General features: G+C 46.5%; 1 protein-coding gene across 5 annotated transcripts in view; it reads right to left on the bottom strand.

Moving 5' to 3' along the window:
- Positions 1-13,854, bottom strand: part of DIP2A (disco interacting protein 2 homolog A) — a 70,909-nt gene extending 57,055 nt beyond the window's left edge. For 2 of the 5 annotated variants that reach the window (XR_003680851.2, XM_028492772.2), the window contains exons 1-4: positions 13,771-13,854; positions 7,626-7,745; positions 6,319-6,546; positions 1,950-2,081 (exon numbers count right to left, since the gene is read on the bottom strand). Coding sequence is in view for 4 of the 5 variants with exons in the window: in XM_028492772.2 (XP_028348573.1) it covers positions 1,950-2,081; positions 6,319-6,546; positions 7,626-7,692 (427 nt within the window). In the remaining variant the exon portion in view is untranslated. The remainder of the gene's footprint in view (positions 1-1,949; positions 2,082-6,318; positions 6,547-7,625; positions 7,746-13,770) is intronic. The other 3 variants (XM_055086494.1, XM_028492769.2, XM_028492770.2) reach the window with 3 other exon arrangements.
- Between the last annotated feature and the right edge of the window lie 5,864 nt (positions 13,855-19,718).

The raw sequence follows: 19,718 nt of genomic DNA, 5'->3' as shown, positions 1-19,718 counted from the left end.
TAAACTGGACTTCATCAAAACTAAGAGCTTCTGCTCTCTGAAAAGCACTATTAAGAGAATGAAAACACAAGCCATAGACTGGGAGAAAGTACAATTTATAAACCTGAAAAAGAACTTGTATCCAGATTATATAAAGAACTCTCAAAACTTAGTAAGAAAACAAACAACACATTTTAAAAAGTAAGCAAAAGATTGGAACAGACTCTTCTAAAAAGATATATAGATGGCAAACAAGCACATGAAAAGATGCTAAACATCATCAGTCATTAGGGAAATGCAAATTAAAACTATAATGAGATACCTCTACACACCTATTAGGATGGTTAAAATTTAAAAACCGACAATACCAATTCTCGGCAATGATGTGGAGGAACTAGGACTCTTATCACTAACGGTGGGGATGTAAAATGGTACAACCACTTGGGAAATCAGTTTGGCAATTTCTTAAAAAGCTAAAACATAAACCTACTAATATGATCCAGCTATTCTTCTCCTAGGTACTGACCCCAAATAAAGGAATGGATATACCCACACAAAGACTTGTAAAGGAGTAGTCACAGCAGCTTTACCTCTAATAGACAAAAACTGGAAACATCCCAAATATCCATCAATAGGTAAAAGATAAACTAGGGTGCATCTGTAGGATGAAACAGATCAAGAAAGGGAATAACTGTTGATACATGCAAGAACATGGACGAATTTCGAAATAATTTTGCAGAGTGGCAGAGGCCAGACAATAAAGAGTAGATGCTGGGCGATTCTATTCTATAAAATCCTAGAAAATGCAAACTAATCGATAGTGTCAGGAAGTAAATCAGCGGTTGCCTGAGGGAAGCCAAAAAGGGCAGCAAGGAGCTGTTACAAAGGCACACAAGGAAGGAAGCCTCCAGGAGTGCTGGGTGTGCTGGCTGCAGTGGGGGTTTCACGGTGTACATGGCTCTTAAAGCTGATAAAATTACACGTTAATATGTGCAGTAGAAAATATGTCATTTATACCTCAACTAAGTTCTTAAAATATTTTAAATAGGGACTTCCCTGGTGGTGCGGTGGTTAAGAATCCATCTTGCAATGCAGGGGATGCTGCTGGTTCGATCCCTGGTCGGGGAACTAAGATCCCACAGGCCACGGGGCAACTAAGCCCGCGAGACGCAACTACAGAGAAGCCCGTGCACCGCAGGCTGCAACGAAAGATCCCACGTGCCACAACTAAGTGCCAACGCAGCCAAAAAATAAATAAGTAAATAAATAAATATTTTTTAAAAGAAAATTTAAAAAGTAACAAATTAAAATTTTAAAATCTATCTAACAAATGTAAAGCCTGCTTCATGTTGACTCAGTTTCTCCTCTTGCACCTGACCAAGGAGCTGAAAGACCTCAACAAAACCTGACCGACTGCTCAGGAGTATAAAACACTCCTGAGATACTCTGGATTTTTCTGCAACTCAAATTTGGCACATTGGAAGGAAAACTCCATGTGATTCTGATAAAAGATACTGGAAACTGTTTCAAAAGGAACTGGTACAAATGAGGAGACGAGACTCATGCTGACATCTCCGGGCCTGCACGTGGGACAGCCCGGCCATGGCTGCACTGATCACAGGCTGCTGAGGAGGGAGACTGCAGGGGCTGCTGTCCCAGGTGGGGCTGCCCTCATCCTATGGGGTCCACGAAAGGGAACTTCCCCAGCTTCTCATTTTCCCACAGTACTGCAGATCCAAACTCTGGGCGTCCGATTTAAAAGTGAAGGCTTTCTCCTCCCTACTCTCCTTTCCCCATCTGACCAATTCCGAAGCTACTCCTGATTATTTCTCCGCAAGATGTACACGGGCAGTTTAAGCGCACCAGGGTGACGCCCGATGACTGGCTCAGGTTTGCTAAACCGAAGACACCAAGGCGAGGTCCAATACCGGTGCTCTGCTGTCTCAAAAGAAGGAAGAGAGGATGCTCACCACCTGCCGTCTCTAGGACACTCCTGCTGCCCCGAGGGGCTCCTCGCACGGAAGCCAGCTGTGGATGCTCACAGTAGGTGTGCTGATGCTGTGCGAGGCCCGTGGTGACGTCGGGAGGGGCAGAATGCAGATCTGCTTTTGAAAAACAAACCCAGAATAAAGGTGCTGTTAATTCAGAAGAGCACTAACCTTAAGTTTCTGTTTAAACCCCATTCGGCTGAAGCTTCACTAGCTGAGCTCTAAGCAAGGCATGGGGCATTCTGACTCATTTTGCTTTTCTGGTTGACCGAGGCACATCGGATCCTGTGAACTCTGAACTCCGGACATGGCCCGACAGCACTGCGTGCAGGTGGCCATCCAGTTCTCAGAGGGAACTAGACCAGAACCACCAAACTACGGCACAGAGACGGTGCAAGGAACTCGCCTTTCCCAATGGCCTAATGAGGTTTTACTTAGAAATCTCCCTCAATGAAGCAGAAACGCATTTTAAATCAATTGTTGTTGGGACATTTTTCATTGTATTATGAGAAAAATTACCAGGCTTCTATAAACTACCCCCACGCCCCCAAAAGGCAAGTTGGCTGTCATGCAGACACAAACCTTTGCAGTCTTCACAGAATAAACCTACACAGATTAAAAACTATCCCTACTGCCAGTTCAAAAGTCTCACTATTAAGAGGCTGCAATCAGGTTCTTAAGGCAGAATGTATTAATGTCACATTTAAAGACAAACTATGTCAGATACAGAAAATGTTTAAAGTCACTCCTTCCACTGTCTGAATGTTGACTCTGGGTTTCGTTTTCACTGTACGGCATTTTTATCTGTTCGGATACTGGTTGGCTGGGAGCTGCTATAGCATCTCTGCTACAACCAAGCCTTCCACCAGGAAAGTACCGAGTCTGGACCTAGCGTGACGCTCATCCACTCTTGAGAATCGATACTGATCTGTAATCTCTTTAGTCTTCAAATGAATGCTCCCACCATCATAGATGGCACTTTGGTACTTAAAATTTTTTAATGACAATCATTTATCTATCATTTCATAACCTAGGCAGCATGCAATCTAAGAATTTTAAAAAATATGTAGAAAGATGAAATTATGTGGCTGAAAAACACAAACTCACTATTAACAGAGCAGAAAACACCACTTGGAAAAACCTAACTTTTTGACAAAACCCTTGAAAAAGCTTGATATTAATGAAATTAGCATTTTAAAGTATGCCTATCACAAAGTTCTTTCAGTTTAAAAAGAAATTTCCCTGCCCTTCTGAATCTAGCAAAGAAAAAAAAGAGTGATTTTAACAGGTATTAATGAAAAAAGGTACAAATGGTAATCTCAACTACAAGATAGTTTCTTAAATAGCTGCAATAAAAGTAAGCAAACTACACTCAAAATAAAAATGAACTACTAGGACTTACTGGTGGCGCAGTGGTTAAGAATCCGCCTGCCAATGCAGGGGACATGGGTTCGAGCCCTGGTCCAGGAAGATCCCACGTGCTGCAGAGCAACTAAGCCCGTGCGCCACAACTACTGAGCCTTGCCTAGAGCCTGTGCTCCGCAACAAGAGAAGCCACCGCAATGAGAAGCCCGATTGCCGCAAGTAGAGAAAGCCCACACACAGCAACGAAGACCCAATGCAGCCAAAAATAAATAAATAAATAAATAAATTTACAACAAAACAAAACTGAACTACTGTAATTAAATATACTGCTTTTAAATATAGGTATTTAATTTGTGTCCAAATGTTTTATGTATATGATTTTCCTAACCCAAAATTGAAAATGATATATATTTTTAATTATCTTTACCTAACATTGTCTGCCTCCAATTTTTTATAGTCATCTTCTTTCTATACTTCTTTCCTTAGCCCAAATTGAAGAATTTTCTAGTGTCAGAAACTAAAACAAAGGATGGTTTTTATAACCAGGAGAGGGAAATGGAGTATTTTTCAGATTTAAAAATTCAGGTCAAACAGGTAGCATATGAAGGTTACAAACAACAGTAAGGTATTAAGTAGAGCCCGAGTTAAGATGTTTAGAATCTACTAGAACTAATCACACAATGTGTACGTGAGGCCAGGTGAGCAGGATGCGAGAGGAGTGGTCTCAGCCACACCTGCACAATCAGGAGTCCTCCACCCACAGAGGTGACAAACCCGCCTTGTAAGTCTTTACAGCCAGGACCTTTCGGGGATGGAGACACCACTCAAAACACACCTTACGTTCAAAACACCCCACAACCCTGGGGAGTCGAGGGCTGTCTGCTTAAACATTTTGAACTGTGGTCAATTTTTCACGCTAAATATGCTTCTACTTCTAACCCACCAGGAAGCCGTGTTTACGACAGCTCGGCAATGGCTGATAGAAGCAAATTCTGCCCTATTCCCTTCACCGTCGAACGCAGAAGAGAGCTTCGGGAAGCTGAACTAAGCGAAGAAAACATTCAAACGTTACTGCTCTCCTCACACTGGAGGTACCTGTGTATTTCCAAAATGTGAAATCGCCATGACAAACAGGAAAATATATCCGTCTCAAGCTATTTTCAAGCTCTCCACTGTACACCCCCGTGAGGACAGGTGGGCTATAACCACCGGCCATTTTAGGAGCCCCAGGAAAGCTACCAAAACAATCCTGGCAGGCTGTTTCCAAAGGAGCCTTTTCTCGTAAAGCAAACTCCCCAGGACAGTCCTGACAGCCCGACCCCGGCGGTCTTGGAGGCCCCTCCACCTGCCAGAAGCAGGTCGAGGAGTCGTGAGTTCTCACCCAAGATTCACGGCACGAGCTCCACAGAAATATGCAGACGTCTGCAGTGACACAGCCAATAACAAGCAAAGAGCATCCCTGATGGGCCCACAGAGGCCAGAGATGGAAGACGTCGGTCACTTACAATGCCCAGTCCAGCCAAATGACCAAGATCTTACATAAAAGCAGTTCAGCACCTGAGACCTGGGCCTGCCTGGGGGGTGTTAACCCACTGGGACCCCACCCAAAACACTGGCCAGTCATGGGCCCACCTCTGATGCACCATTTTGGTTTTAGCAGAACAGCAGCTAACAGCAAAGAAAAGGAAGAGGAATCAGAAAACTGTGGGCCAGCCCCGGCTCCAGCACAGCCAGCTGTGTGGTCTCAGGCTGCAATCACGCGACTTAGCTCTTCCCTCCACACCTGGAAGGAAGAGGGTGTTCAGATGATCCCAGCAATGCTGATGCACCATCTGAGAAGTACACTTTTTTAAGGTACTAGTGCAAGAATGCACGTGGGCTTTGCATGCCAGCTACGTTACTAGTTTTGCTTTTAAAAAAAATGACTTTAAATGGTGAAAAGTTTGCAATGTTTTCCTTTCTAAGATTAATGTTATTTATTTATTTATCTATTTATTTATTTTTGGCTGTGTTGGGTCTTCATCGCTGTGCACGGGCTTTCTCTAATTGCGTTGAGCGGGGGCTACTCTTCACTGCGGTGTGCGGGCTTCTCATTGCAGTGGCTTCTCTTGTTGCGCAGCACGGGCTCTAGGCGCATGGGCTTCAGTAGTTGTGGCACATGTGCTCTGTAGTTGTGGCGCATGGGCTTCAGTAGCTGTGGCGCGCAGGCTCAGTTGTGGCTTGTGGGTTCTAGAGCGCAGGCTCAGTAGTTGGGCACATGTGCTCTGTAGTTGTGGCGCATGGGCTTCAGTAGCTGTGGCGCGCAGGCTCAGTTGTGGCTTGTGGGTTCTAGAGCACAGGCTCAGTAGTTGTGGCTCGCGGGCTCTAGAGCGCAGGCTCAGTAGTTGTGGCACACGGGCTTAGCTGATCCGCGGCACATGGGATCTTCCCGGACCAGGGCTCGAACCCATGTCCCCTGCACTGGCAGGCGGATTCTTAACCACTGCGCCACCAGGGAAGCCCCTAAGGTTAATGTAATTTAAAGGGCTGGGTGACTTGGAAAAGGTCTGGGCACCCATATGACTGAGATCTGACTGACATCTCTTTTCAGGTTGAGGGCTGTCTAACCCTGGTATGTGGAGGAAGAAAGGCCGGACGGCGGCAGCAGCCCCAGCCTCGCCTTGGGACGCCCAGCGCAGGGACAACCGAGGGCTCCAGCTGTACACACAAGGAAGGAGCAAAGGCGGGGACCACGCGCAGGCGGCTGGCCCCCTGATGGTCAGGGACCGTGCACCTGTGCCGGCCACCCCCTCCAGAGCAGAAACACCAGGCACTCATCGGGGACCCTGGGGGAGGCCCACAGGGCCTGGCTGGGGCTGCCAAACCACAGAAGTATCAGGAACCACTTTCGTTACCGAAAGGACATTTTCCGTGGGAAAAGGAGAAGGTGGGTCTGGCTGCGCGTGGGGGCTCCCCTGCCTGGAGGGACCCCTGCGGCTGTACCGACCTACGCGGGCGAGGGCCGCGGGGCCTGCGGGCGCGGCGGCGGCACTGGGCGCAGCGGCAGGCCGCCCTCCCGGGCGAGATGAGGTGGAGGAGGCGGCGGAGGAGGCAGGCGAGCCCTGAACGGCCTGGTCGAGCCAGGGTGCGATGCCGGCATGGCTCTGGAGCGGCGCGGAGGCCAGTCGCCCGGGCCGCCGTAAAGAGCCCTCGTCTTCTGAGGCGGACGACGTGTCTGTGGTCAGAATAATGAGGACAGGCGTGAGGGGGGCATCCTGAGTCCCCACTGGCCCCCGCCGGCCCATGCACTGGGCCCCTGCACAGCCGCGCCCGCGCGTCCAGGAGGGCCTGCGTCTGACGGGCCATGAGCCCCGCGGCCGGGCTCCCCCGGAGGCTCGGTCTCGGGGTGTCACCCCCAGAAGCGCAGCCAGCCCCAAGCCTGACGGCTTCAGCGCGTGCTGTGGGGTCCCCGGAGTCCACCCCCAGGGCACCAGCCTCCCCTCAGCGGACGGACGTGACTGAGCTCTGAAAAGAGCCCCTGCCTGAGACCACTGCCTCGGGCAAGGAAAGTGAGGTGAGTTCTGGTTTCATCCAGTCAGCACGACTGCATTTTATCACGGGTTTCACAGTTATCGGTAAGTTCTTTAAAAACTGGGTAGTATCTACGGTTATATTCAGTAGAAACAAGAATCTGACAGCCATTGCTAAGACTTTTTTCAACAACATAAACTTTTTTTTTGAGTGAGGAAGCATCACCAAAACACTACGCTCATCTTGCAGACCTCGTGTGTCTGTTTTTTTACCATATCTTCAAACCAAACACACACGTCACCAGTTTCATGACTCAAATAACCAGACAGGCAGCAGCCTCGTGCTCTCAAGCACCTGGACAGGGTTTTCGAAGAAACTTAAGACATACTAACTATCCTGAAGAGAGACTCCACGTAAAAGTTTTCATTTCTAATGGTCACGACAACAAAACCACCATAACAAAATAAATAACCCTCCAAACAGCCTTATTCTTTCCCATTTAAGGCCTGGTAACAACATAACAAGTAATAGCTAATGAGATGAGAATAATTTTAGAATTCTGAATTCAGGGAACTCTGTCATCCCATGAAGCACGTACTGCAGGTTCCTCTCTTTACTAAAAAACACAAACTGCATCTTAGTGAAAAAAGTAAAATCTACACAGATGTCCTGTAGGAAGCAAGCCTGCACCACCACCCCCGCCCCCACACTCTTCACTACGGTCGGAGGCTGTGCCGCCCCAATGGGAAACCCCTCCCAGGCCACCGTGACCCTGCCCAGTACCTGGGGGTGTGTAGGCCTCCACGGCCGTGTGCGTGAGGACGGAGCGCCTCCTGGAAGGCATGGGCATCTTCCTCTCTTTGTATTTGGCCAAAGCTGCCTGCACGGCCTCGGTGTGAACATCTGCACGGAAAGAACAGCAACAAAGACATGTGTTACAAGATTCCTTATGAAGTAACAAAACCATGGTTCACGTTTTTATTTGTTTTCACTGAATGTAAAAGGAACACAAGCTCGGCCTACACGTGGGTCCCACACATTGGTCCTAGATTTCCATAAATATTCCTCGGCTTGTAGATTTGACTTTGGAAATATTTTCAGATTTAAATCAAAAAGAAGAAATCCCCAAAACTGAAAATAAAATGAAACATGAACCTAATGTGCTCTGACTGTGGCACAAACCACTCCAAGTGGCGCTAAAGCCCTGTGGTCAGACCGTCAAGCCGCTGCCCCAGACAAGCCCCAGGACGGCAGAACCGCACAGGGAACGCAGGCCCTCCTGCAGTCTTGCTGCCGGTGGTCATGGGGGCCCCGCCACACTGCCACGCTTGTGGTCGAGTGTGAGAGAGCAAGCAAAGAGGGGTCTGACGGTCTCACTCCATCGCACCTCCCTGGAAACCAAGACACTCGTGAGGGAAAGAAGTGACACAAACAGAGACCAAAGAAGTGAGGGAAAACCCTGCAGTCCTGAATCTGAGTGGCAATTATCAGCGTGAACACACGTGGCATTTTATCTTTAAATAGTATGTCTTACCTCTGTCCCTAAGAAGGTCTAGGAATGATGCCAAGCCTGAGAGTGGTGAGCACCCCTACCACCCAGACTCACTGCAAGCACCCTGAGACATGGTGGATTCTAGGGTGGGGCAGGGAGCACACAGGGGAGCCTGGAGCACTGCATCCTAACAGCCAACAAGTACACGGCCCAGTGACCCAAATGCCGGAGCCGATGTGGAGACGCTCCCAAAGGCTCATAAAGATGGGGCAGTTGGAACATCACCAAGGATAAATGCTAGAAGGACTGAATATCAACTACAATGCTAAAAAAACAAAATAAAAGAAAAGAAAGGAAGGAAGAGAGGAAGCAAAAATAATTGGCTGCCTTTGGAGGATGCCGGTGACCTAACCCATTATTTTAAAAAGGAGTAAACAGATGGAAAGAATTGAGCGTTTCTCCAGGCTCTCCTGTGCCTTGTGGTGAGCGAGCACAAGTTTCTCTCCATAGAAGCAGTCCAGCCATTTTGCCACCCTAATGAACAAATGGGTCAGCCAGCATCCCAAGGAGGAGAGAGATTCAGGCCTGCAGTACCTCTTGGTGAGAGAACACAGAACCCTAAGTGACCTGCTGGAGCCATGGAGCTGCCGGACCACAGCCCAGGCCCCAAGACCAAGTTATCGAAGGTGGAAACACACATCAGCCACCTGAGATATGTGCACCACATTTGGATCCTGGGTCCAAATAAACTGTTGTTTTTTCAAACCACAGGAACATTTGGGTATTTGATACTAAGGAATTATTGTTAATTATTTTATGACAGTGGCATTATCTTTTAGAGATAACATGCATTCTTTTCAGATACAGAAGCCAAGAATATTATGACCTCTAAAGGAAATAACATGATCTCTGAGATGTGCTTCAAAATCACATGAGAAGGGAGGAAGCAGGGGGTTGATGAAGAAGCCAAGACTGAGCCTGAGCATGGCAGGAACTGCAGAGGCTGGACGAGTCTGGGGCTCATCACACCACCAAGTCCACTTCCGTACGTGTTCAAATTTTCCCCAACAAAATATTTTTAAAGCATTTAGAAACCTTATAGTAAAATGGCTCATAGGGTACTATCAGGAAAGATGAAAAATTTACACCGAGGCGTATCAAAATAAAATTTACAAATTTCAAAGACAGCCAGTCAATCCTAAAAGCTTCCAGAGAGAAAGAGCAAATCATCTTGAAGGATCGGGAAACAGACTGACTTTACTCAATAGTAACCACCGGGTGCAAGAAGGCAACACAGCTGAAGAAACGAGTGTTGAACCTAGAATTTTATATCCAGCCAAAGTATCATTTAAACTTGAGGGTGTAATAAAAATACTCCTGGACATACAACCGAAAACACTCATGAAAGACAGTGCTCAGGAGAGAGACAAACCTAGGAGCCCCTGCAAGAGATCTGGCTGTGACTGTGAGCCCACACCTTAACCATTACTGCTGCCTTAGAAACAAACAAAAACCTAAGTACAGATAAGACAACCAACTTGGTCCTAGATTTCCATAAATATTCCTCGGCTTGTAGATTTGACTTTGGAAATATTTTCAGATTTAAATCAAAAAGAAGAAATCCCCAAAACTGAAAATAAAATGAAACATGAACCTAATGTGCTCTGACTGTGGCACAAACCACTCCAAGTGGCGCTAAAGCCCTGTGGTCAGACCATCAAGCCGCTGCCCCAGACAAGCCCCAGGACGGCAGAACCGCACAGGGAACGCAGGCCCTCCTGCAGTCTTGCTGCCGGTGGTCATGGGGGCCCCGCCACACTGCCACGCTTGTGGTCGAGTGTGAGAGAGCAAGCAAAGAGGGGTCTGACGGTCTCACTCCATCGCACCTCCCTGGAAACCAAGACACTCGTGAGGGAAAGAAGTGACACAAACAGAGACCAAAGAAGTGAGGGAAAACCCTGCAGTCCTGAATCTGAGTGGCAATTATCAGCGTGAACACACGTGGCATTTTATCTTTAAATAGTATGTCTTACCTCTGTCCCTAAGAAGGTCTAGGAATGATGCCAAGCCTGAGAGTGGTGAGCACCCCTACCACCCAGACTCACTGCAAGCACCCTGAGACATGGTGGATTCTAGGGTGGGGCAGGGAGCACACAGGGGAGCCTGGAGCACTGCATCCTAACAGCCAACAAGTACACGGCCCAGTGACCCAAATGCCGGAGCCGATGTGGAGACGCTCCCAAAGGCTCATAAAGATGGGGCAGTTGGAACATCACCAAGGATAAATGCTAGAAGGACTGAATATCAACTACAATGCTAAAAAAACAAAATAAAAGAAAAGAAAGGAAGGAAGAGAGGAAGCAAAAATAATTGGCTGCCTTTGGAGGATGCCGGTGACCTAACCCATTATTTTAAAAAGGAGTAAACAGATGGAAAGAATTGAGCGTTTCTCCAGGCTCTCCTGTGCCTTGTGGTGAGCGAGCACAAGTTTCTCTCCATAGAAGCAGTCCAGCCATTTTGCCACCCTAATGAACAAATGGGTCAGCCAGCATCCCAAGGAGGAGAGAGATTCAGGCCTGCAGTACCTCTTGGTGAGAGAACACAGAACCCTAAGTGACCTGCTGGAGCCATGGAGCTGCCGGACCACAGCCCAGGCCCCAAGACCAAGTTATCGAAGGTGGAAACACACATCAGCCACCTGAGATATGTGCACCACATTTGGATCCTGGGTCCAAATAAACTGTTGTTTTTTCAAACCACAGGAACATTTGGGTATTTGATACTAAGGAATTATTGTTAATTATTTTATGACAGTGGCATTATCTTTTAGAGATAACATGCATTCTTTTCAGATACAGAAGCCAAGAATATTATGACCTCTAAAGGAAATAACATGATCTCTGAGATGTGCTTCAAAATCACATGAGAAGGGAGGAAGCAGGGGGTTGATGAAGAAGCCAAGACTGAGCCTGAGCATGGCAGGAACTGCAGAGGCTGGACGAGTCTGGGGCTCATCACACCACCAAGTCCACTTCCGTACGTGTTCAAATTTTCCCCAACAAAATATTTTTAAAGCATTTAGAAACCTTATAGTAAAATGGCTCATAGGGTACTATCAGGAAAGATGAAAAATTTACACCGAGGCGTATCAAAATAAAATTTACAAATTTCAAAGACAGCCAGTCAATCCTAAAAGCTTCCAGAGAGAAAGAGCAAATCATCTTGAAGGATCGGGAAACAGACTGACTTTACTCAATAGTAACCACCGGGTGCAAGAAGGCAACACAGCTGAAGAAACGAGTGTTGAACCTAGAATTTTATATCCAGCCAAAGTATCATTTAAACTTGAGGGTGTAATAAAAATACTCCTGGACATACAACCGAAAACACTCATGAAAGACAGTGCTCAGGAGAGAGACAAACCTAGGAGCCCCTGCAAGAGATCTGGCTGTGACTGTGAGCCCACACCTTAAACATTACTGCTGCCTTAGAAACAAAAACCTAAGTACAGATAAGACAACCAACAACTAGAAATCTAGACAATATCAACATTACAGGGTATAAAGCAACAGATCCAAGAAGCTCAACAAACCCCAAGCACAAGAAACAAAGAAAACTACACCAAGGCACATCATAATCAAGTCACTCAAAACCAGTGACAAAGAGAAAAATCTTAAAGGTACCAGAGGGAAAAAAGGCACAGTATATACAAGGGAACAACAGTAAGGAATAAACTTGGAGGAATAACACTACTGATGTGAACAATGATTGTTAAGCTACAATCATTAAGAGAGCTGGCTCTGCCATAACAACAGACGAATAAATCAAAAGAATAGAAGAGAGTCCGGAAAGAGAGTCACACATGCGTGCGACCGCTTTTAGACAAAGGAGCAAGGGCATCGGGGACAACGGGATTACCACGTGCAAAAAAGTAAGCTATGCGCCATACCTTGAATCATACTAAAATTAACTAAAATCTAAATCATAGACCTAAAGGTAAAACCTAAAACTATAAAACTTCTAGAAGAAAACCCAGGTAAGAATCTTTGTGACCTTGGGTTTGGCAAAGATTTCTTAGATGCAAGAACAAAAGCACTACTCGTGAAAAGGAACTGATAAGCTGGACTTCATAAAAATTAAAAACTTCTGCTACAAAAGCCACTGTAAGAGAGTTCAAAGAGAAGACAAAGCCTTAGGGAAAATAGGAGCAAAGCACATTAATGATAAAGGTCTTGTTTTCAGAAAGTAAAGAATGAGAACCAGATACAGTTCACAAGAGCAGAAAGCAGGTCATCAACGTCAGTTACATGGAAATGGTGGGGGGGACAGGGAGCAGGGAGATGAGGACAGGCAGGGACAGGAAGGAGACCTCTGGTGACCCTACTTACGGCATGTGTACATGCGTGTGCTTCTGTACCCAGGGCTAAAGAAGATGGTGTCAGTGAAATGTTGATGGGGCTGTTTCTAATATCCTATGTTACATGCATCATTTATGTAATCAGAAAAGAAACTATTATCAGCGTGAGGAAGTTTTTTAAAATGTATATTAAATTGGTAAGAAATTATCTGATCAAAAATTTCTCAAATCACTTCATCACACTCCCATGTTGACATAACATTTAAAATCTTAATGTTCTTTTTAGGTATTCTTAAAACAAAACGGCCATTTCTTTATCTCTCTTGAAAGTTTTTCTTTATACAAAGGTTTATTGGGAGAGTTTAAATATAAAGGAAATATACAATCACACAATGGTGAAAATGTTAAACAGGCAAAAAGTGTTCAAAAGTTATCCATATGTAATCTATAATTGAAAGCACAAATTTTTTCAATGGATGTCCTGATGATTCAAATAAAATATCAGAGACAAATTTAAATATTTATAAAAGCACTGACAGACTGGCAGAAATCTAATTAGAAGGAAATCTCCAAAATTAGAGAAAGAAAAAAATACTACAACGCCTACAGTAGTAAAGCGGTCCTTGATGCACAAATCCACCAATACCAACCCCAAAGATCTAGGTAGAAAAATGGACACAACCATTTACAGAAATTATTCTAATGGGGGAAGGAAGATTTAGCTTTCTCCTAAGATTTCTATAAGCATCCCCTAAGAAGAGAACACTTACACTCCAGGCTACATTAAAACATACTATATTATGTGGAAGTTGTATTTTTTTCTTGAAAAATATGACGTGCTAAGTTACGGTTCAAGTGAAAATAACTTCCAAATGGGAGGGGAGTTTGGGGGAGGATGGATACGTGTATGTATATGCACAGCTGAGTCCCTTTGCTGTGCACCTGAAACTATCACAACATTGTTAATCGACTATACCCCAATATAAAATAAAAAGTTAAAAAAAAAAGAAAGAAAGAAAACAATTTCCTCAGCGGAGACGCGGTGTCCGAGCAGAGGCCTGCAGGCCTCTGGTCCCTACCTGACCTGAAGCGCTCGTCCCGGGCGTGGCTGGGCCTCGGCTTCTGCTGTTTGGGCGCGGGGGCCGTGGCTTGTGAGGGCCCAGGGATCCTAGTCTCCGCTTGTAGGGATGGATCTACTCCTGAAACACAGTTTTACAGGAGCACCTGCTGTGAACAATTTGCTTTTCCAATCATGGAAAAACCCATGTAGAACAGCCCACGCTTCCCGTCTGCTGCTGCACAGCACCCGCTGCACGACCACGCACGCCGTGGCAGCCCCAAGGCCAGAAGACCCTGAATCTGGAGGTCGGGGCGGAGACGTCAATGTCCGCTTCCAGTCCTGCCGCCCACAGCCCAGCGCAGCCCCACGGCCTCACCGCCCACCGGCACCCAGCCGTCCTGGGCCCCGATCTGGGCACGTGCGCACGCGGGGCCGGCTCTCCAGGGCCAGCTCTCCCTCCCCCTCAGTGTCCCTGTTGTCAGCAAGCCCAGTGGGAAACAGCCCACAAAGCCATCACTAGGGGTGTCGCCAGCCGCCCTCAGACACAGGGACGAAGACGGGTGCCGACCAACCCCGACGGGCGGCCGGCCGGCTCTCCACGCCCCGTCGCGGCCCCCCGGGCTCTCAGGCCCACAGCCCCGACACCCAGGCCCTTGGATGCCACGTGCCGAGGAAAGGAGTGGCGCACGAGCGTGCAGCCAGTGTGGCCTGAGCCCTAGTTTGCTGGCATCTGAGAAGAGCGCAAAGCGAAGCCCTCAGCTGGGCTTCATCAAAAGAATCTGTTCAGTGTTTTAGCCTTTGTTTCAAGACATCTCCGAAAAATCACCTCCAGGGCCCCCAGCCCTTATCACTGCCCCCAAAGCAGCAGCCTATCCCCACTTGGGCCCAGGTGGGTCCTGACCTCCAACGCTGCTCATGAAAGGCCACCTGGCCCCCAGCTCTCTATGACGACACACAGAAAGGACAGAGGGGACGGGGGCCACGGGTGCTCGGCTGCCCAAGCCTCCCGGCACCGACGCCACCCCTGTGACTGAGGAGCCGCCAGGACACCAGCTCTGGCTCTGCAGGCACGGAGGAGCTGCCCTCTGAGCCTGGCCAACCTGCAGGTTTGGGGGCAAAACGCTGCTCTTGCTGTTGTTTTACCTACCAGGTTTGGGGTGTTAGTTATGCAGCACGAGAGGACAGCGACACCCCCTGGAAATCCATGTTCAGCTCTTCAAAGTGTGAACGTAAACACACATACACATATGCGACATACAGCAATACTGGTCAGCACTGCTTCTGGCTTTTTGTTTCTTGTGACTGGATAAAATTTCTTTAGAGTCCGTAACAGAGAACACAGAATCTTACGTGTTACAGACTATAACCAGGCATGCTGCTAAGTGACATATATGCATATGGACATCCTTACACTTTTATTCCAAAATACAGTGCTTTTACTGAAATCGATTCATTTATTCAACGAAGATACAAAGCCCAGTGGGAAATCACTGGATAAAAGAGTAGGTATATTTTTAACAGGTATCAAGAGAGAACGTCTCAGAAAGGTCACAGCAACTCACACTCCCACAATGTGCCATTTCCCCACATCTTTGTCAGCGATGGATGTTATAAGGTTTAGAATTTTGCCAATCTGACAGGAAAAAAATGGTTCACTAATTTGCATTCCCGTATCTGCTAGTGAGGTTGAACATACTTTACTGTTTATTGCCCATCCGTATGTCCTCTTCTTTGAATTTCTGTTAATTCCATCCAGCTAAGGAGCCCCCCCAAGTGACCTGCAGAAAGCCTTGGGTCAGCTGGAGGCACCACCCGGGGCTGTGCTCGCCCCGCCAGGCCATGGCCGGCTGGTCGCAATCACTGCAGTTTTCATTTCTAGGGAGACGATCATAACCTGTTTTTCTTCCAGGTCTCCTATCTTGTAACCCCCACTCAAAGGTTATTCAAATATGCTCCAGAGTTTTGTAGTATTTTATAATTACAAACATATTTAGAGCTTTAATCCGTCTAAAGCTTACGTTCGCTAATGGTGGAGAGGAAGAGGGAACCACTGTTGCCTCCAAAGGGATGGCGCCAGTTACTAAATAAACCTTCCCTCCTTTGAATTGTCCTGAATCGTTTCTAGACGCCCCTCTCTTGCACTGTTGGGCCTGCCACGCCGTCCACCAGCACCCTCAGCTGGGACTACCAAGTGCACACGAGCGGGCTGAACACCACAAAGGCTGGGCCTTCTCACTGGTGTTCCTTCCCAAAAATGTGCTGGCTACTTGAAGAACTTTCCTCCTTCAAGTGGCTTATGCCAGGTTTCGGGAAAAAAAATCAGCCACTGGTATTCAGAATGGACTACATTTTGCTCACACATTAATTTGGAAACTACTACTTTTATAATATTAAATTTTTCCATTTAGGATATTGGTATATTTCTTCATATTTTAGGGTCTTGGTTATTTCTTTCAAACGGACTGCATGATCCTAACATAGGTCCTGTGGCTTTCTTGCTAAATGTATTAAAAACATTTCATAGTTAATTGCCATTACGAACGTGAGTTGTTTTATAAACAGAAATATTGCCAGAGAAAAGTTATTGATTCTTGCATATCTGTCTTCTATCAAACCAAAGCTCTTACTAATTCTAATAGCTAAGTAAGGAGTCACCTAGGTTTTCAAGGTATAAAATAACGGCACCTGTGCAAGGATGGCATGCTGTGCTAACACTCGCCTGCCTTGTCTGTCTGTGACTCTGCACAGGCACTGGCCACCCCGACGGAGGGCCTGGGAGTGGCACGGCGGGCATGGCTGCCCCTGAGGAAAGGAAGTACGATGGCACATGAACGCCTCGTTGGACAGCTGCTGTTGATGCCTGGCAAATGGGCTTCAAGATGTTTTCTGTAATAGTTTCCTCCAATTGTACTCAATTTTACTTGTTTTTGCTTTATTTTGGATGGATGAATGTCAGTACATAAAGCATCTTCTCAGTATTCTTCTTGTTACCGATTTATTGTAAAATATATCATACCGATACAGGCAGAATAAAGCATGTATTCAGTTCAAAAATTATTATACAGAAAAAAACTCAATGTAACAACTGCAGCAGTTAAGAAATAAACACTCATGTGCCTTAGAGCTCCTTGTGGCCCCCTCCAATCTCACTCCACGCACACGGAAATGCCACGCTCACTTCAGGGAAGACCACTTCCCTCCCCCTCTTTCTTTACCAGCTACAAAAAGGTTTGAGAAGTGGCAGTTTGGTGGGTTTTTTAGTTTTACAGGCTATATTCCCGTGTAATCGTTTTTTCACTCCCCGTTAGGTTTATGAGATTCATCCTTGCTGACACACGTATGCATCCTGCTGATGGACACCTGAGCACTTGGCAGTTGAGGGAAAACAATGAACATTCTTGTGCACAGAACAAGGACAGGGTGCAGGCATCCAGTTTCTCCAGGGCATGCGTGTCCCTGAAGGAGAGCCGCCGGCTGCCTCTGCACCTCTTCAACTCTGCCAGGTCCCACGAGCTGTGCACACCCGTCTGAACCCTCTCCAACAACCCAAGGTGGGTCATGGTTTAATGTGCATCTCTCTGACTGCTACCATGCTTAGGTAAGTATCTTTTCGTTTGCTTGCTGGCTATTAGGGTTTCCTCCAATAAAATACTTACTCAAGTCTTTAGCCCATTTTCCTACTGGGCTTTTTAAAAAATCATGTTGGGGGACCTTCTGGCTCTTTCGAGTTTAAATTAATTAAAATTAAATTAAAAATTCAGTCTCTCAGTCACACTACCACACTTCAAGTGCTCAGGAGCCACACGTGGCAAGTGGTCAGTGTACCGGACAGTGGAGCTACAGACCATTCCCACTATCGCAAAGGGCTCTGCTGACACTGCTGCTTTACACCCTTGGAAAACTAGTCCTTTTCCTGTTACTTGTGCTAGGATTATCTCCTCCCACGCTGTGGCTTGTCTTTAATCTCTTTATGGGGACTTTTGATAAAATAAAATTCTTAATTTTAACACACCCCGATTTACCAATTTTTTCCTTTACAGTTGCTGCTTTTTGGTACCTTTAGGGACTTGAGAAATCCCTCCTATTTAGAGACGGTGACAGTTTTCCTGTATGGTCTTCCAAAGGTGCTATAATTTTTGCCTTTCTCATTTAGGCCCTTAATATCTGGTTTCTGTGGAGCTGGTTTCTGTGTCTTAAGGAACTGTGCCACCACCGGGAGCGGCACCACCACCTCCACCATAAGCCTGGTCTCCACAGCGGTGCATGTCTGTCTGGGCCCATGTCTGCTCTGCTAATCTAGCTGCCTTCCCTTGTGCCAAACCAGGCGGTCTTAATGACGACAGCTTGATGTTAACTCTTCGCATCCTAATCAGCAAATCCTCCCACCTCATTCTCTTTTTTATCATATTTTGAATCCCTCGGCCCTTTAAACTTGTATATACATTTTTTTTTTATAAACCTTTCTCTTTTTTGCGGGGGGCTGGGGGCTGTGCCGCATACGGCACATGGGGTCTTAGTTCCCTGACCAGGGATTGAACCCGCGCCCCCTGGAGTGGAAGGGCAGAGTCTTAACCACCGGCCTGCCAGGGAAGTCCCAAACTTGTATATAAATTTTAAAATTAGCTTGTTAAATTCCACCCCCAACAACTCTGTTGAAACACTGAATGTGCACTCTACAGTTCAATCTAAGGTGGGAAGAACTGACATCTTTATAATATTTGTTCCAAACCTAAGTAAGGAAATGTTCCTTACTAAAATCATAAAAATAATCATGGTCTATGATCATAAAAATAAAAGAAATCCTATTTGGGAATGAAACCTACACCAAACCAGAGATATAAATTATACTCTATGCCTTTGGATTTTATAATTTAATAGTAGACACGTTATTTGCCCAGACCTTCTCAATAAAATATGAAACTACCAATGTCAAGCTCTAAAATCAAATTTTAAATCGGTTTTATGAGACGCGTGCTGACCTTACCTTGAGTGAGTGGTACATAACGTGCAAGCAGCTTTCCCCTTTTCTTTTCATATCCTTTTTGAGTGATGTCACCTAAAACAACAATGGAAAAATAGAATTACATTTCTTCCGAAGTTCCCCAAATTTTTTAATTAAAAATTCACTCATAGTGGAAAAACTGGAAACACTTAGGTCCTTCAACTGGTGATTGGATAAAGAAAGCATGATGCATCCACACAATGGAATGCTAATCAGCAGTAAACAGGAACAAGCTACTGACAGACAACAATCTGGGTGGATCTTACACGCACATTGCTAAGTGACAGAAGCCAGACTCAAAAGGCTACATGCTGAATTATTCCAGTCACATGACCTTCTGGAAAAGAGTCAGAACTGCAGACTCCGAGGCCATACCCCAGACTGACAGAATCTGAATCTGCATTCTACCAAGATCCCCAGGTGACTGTGCAGGTTCACACTGTGGAAGTACTGGTGTAAGGGACCCACAGGAAACCAACCCTCGCAGGCCGCGGGGTGTCCCTGGGCCAGCACTTGGGGAATAGGACATAAAGAAGAACAGCCTAAAAATGAATTAACCTCCCCAGAAACAGGGCAGGAAATGGGTCTGCAGGGAAACACTTCTCAGTCTAAGCACACCAGCTGGTTTCCTGGATAACTCGGAGTGCTCAGGGCAGATGCAGCATGTTTGGGAGACTTTATTTCGACCAGAAACATGTACCACAGTGTCCACGAGTATCTTGCACTTTGGGTGAGTGGTCTTCAACAGAAATCTTCCAGTGCTCTGCAAGCCCTCCTGGCACCCCCCCCCGCGCCCCTCCTGCCCCTGCACCCGCCCACCCACCCCAAACAAACAGGCAAAGCGGTGAGGCCCCTGCACAGAGCCCCCGCTTTGACGACTGCGCACCCAGTCGGGCGCCCACAGAGCTGCTCCCAGTTGCCACAGACACCCTTTGACTCGGTCCTGCTCTGCACCTGACCCCCCA

This window comes from Physeter macrocephalus, chromosome 8, assembly GCF_002837175.3.
Source record: "Physeter macrocephalus isolate SW-GA chromosome 8, ASM283717v5, whole genome shotgun sequence".
NCBI classification, from domain to species: Eukaryota; Metazoa; Chordata; class Mammalia; order Artiodactyla; family Physeteridae; genus Physeter; species Physeter macrocephalus.
Note: the sequence above shows the minus strand (reverse complement) of the source record. Positions and strands in the feature narration are given on the sequence as shown.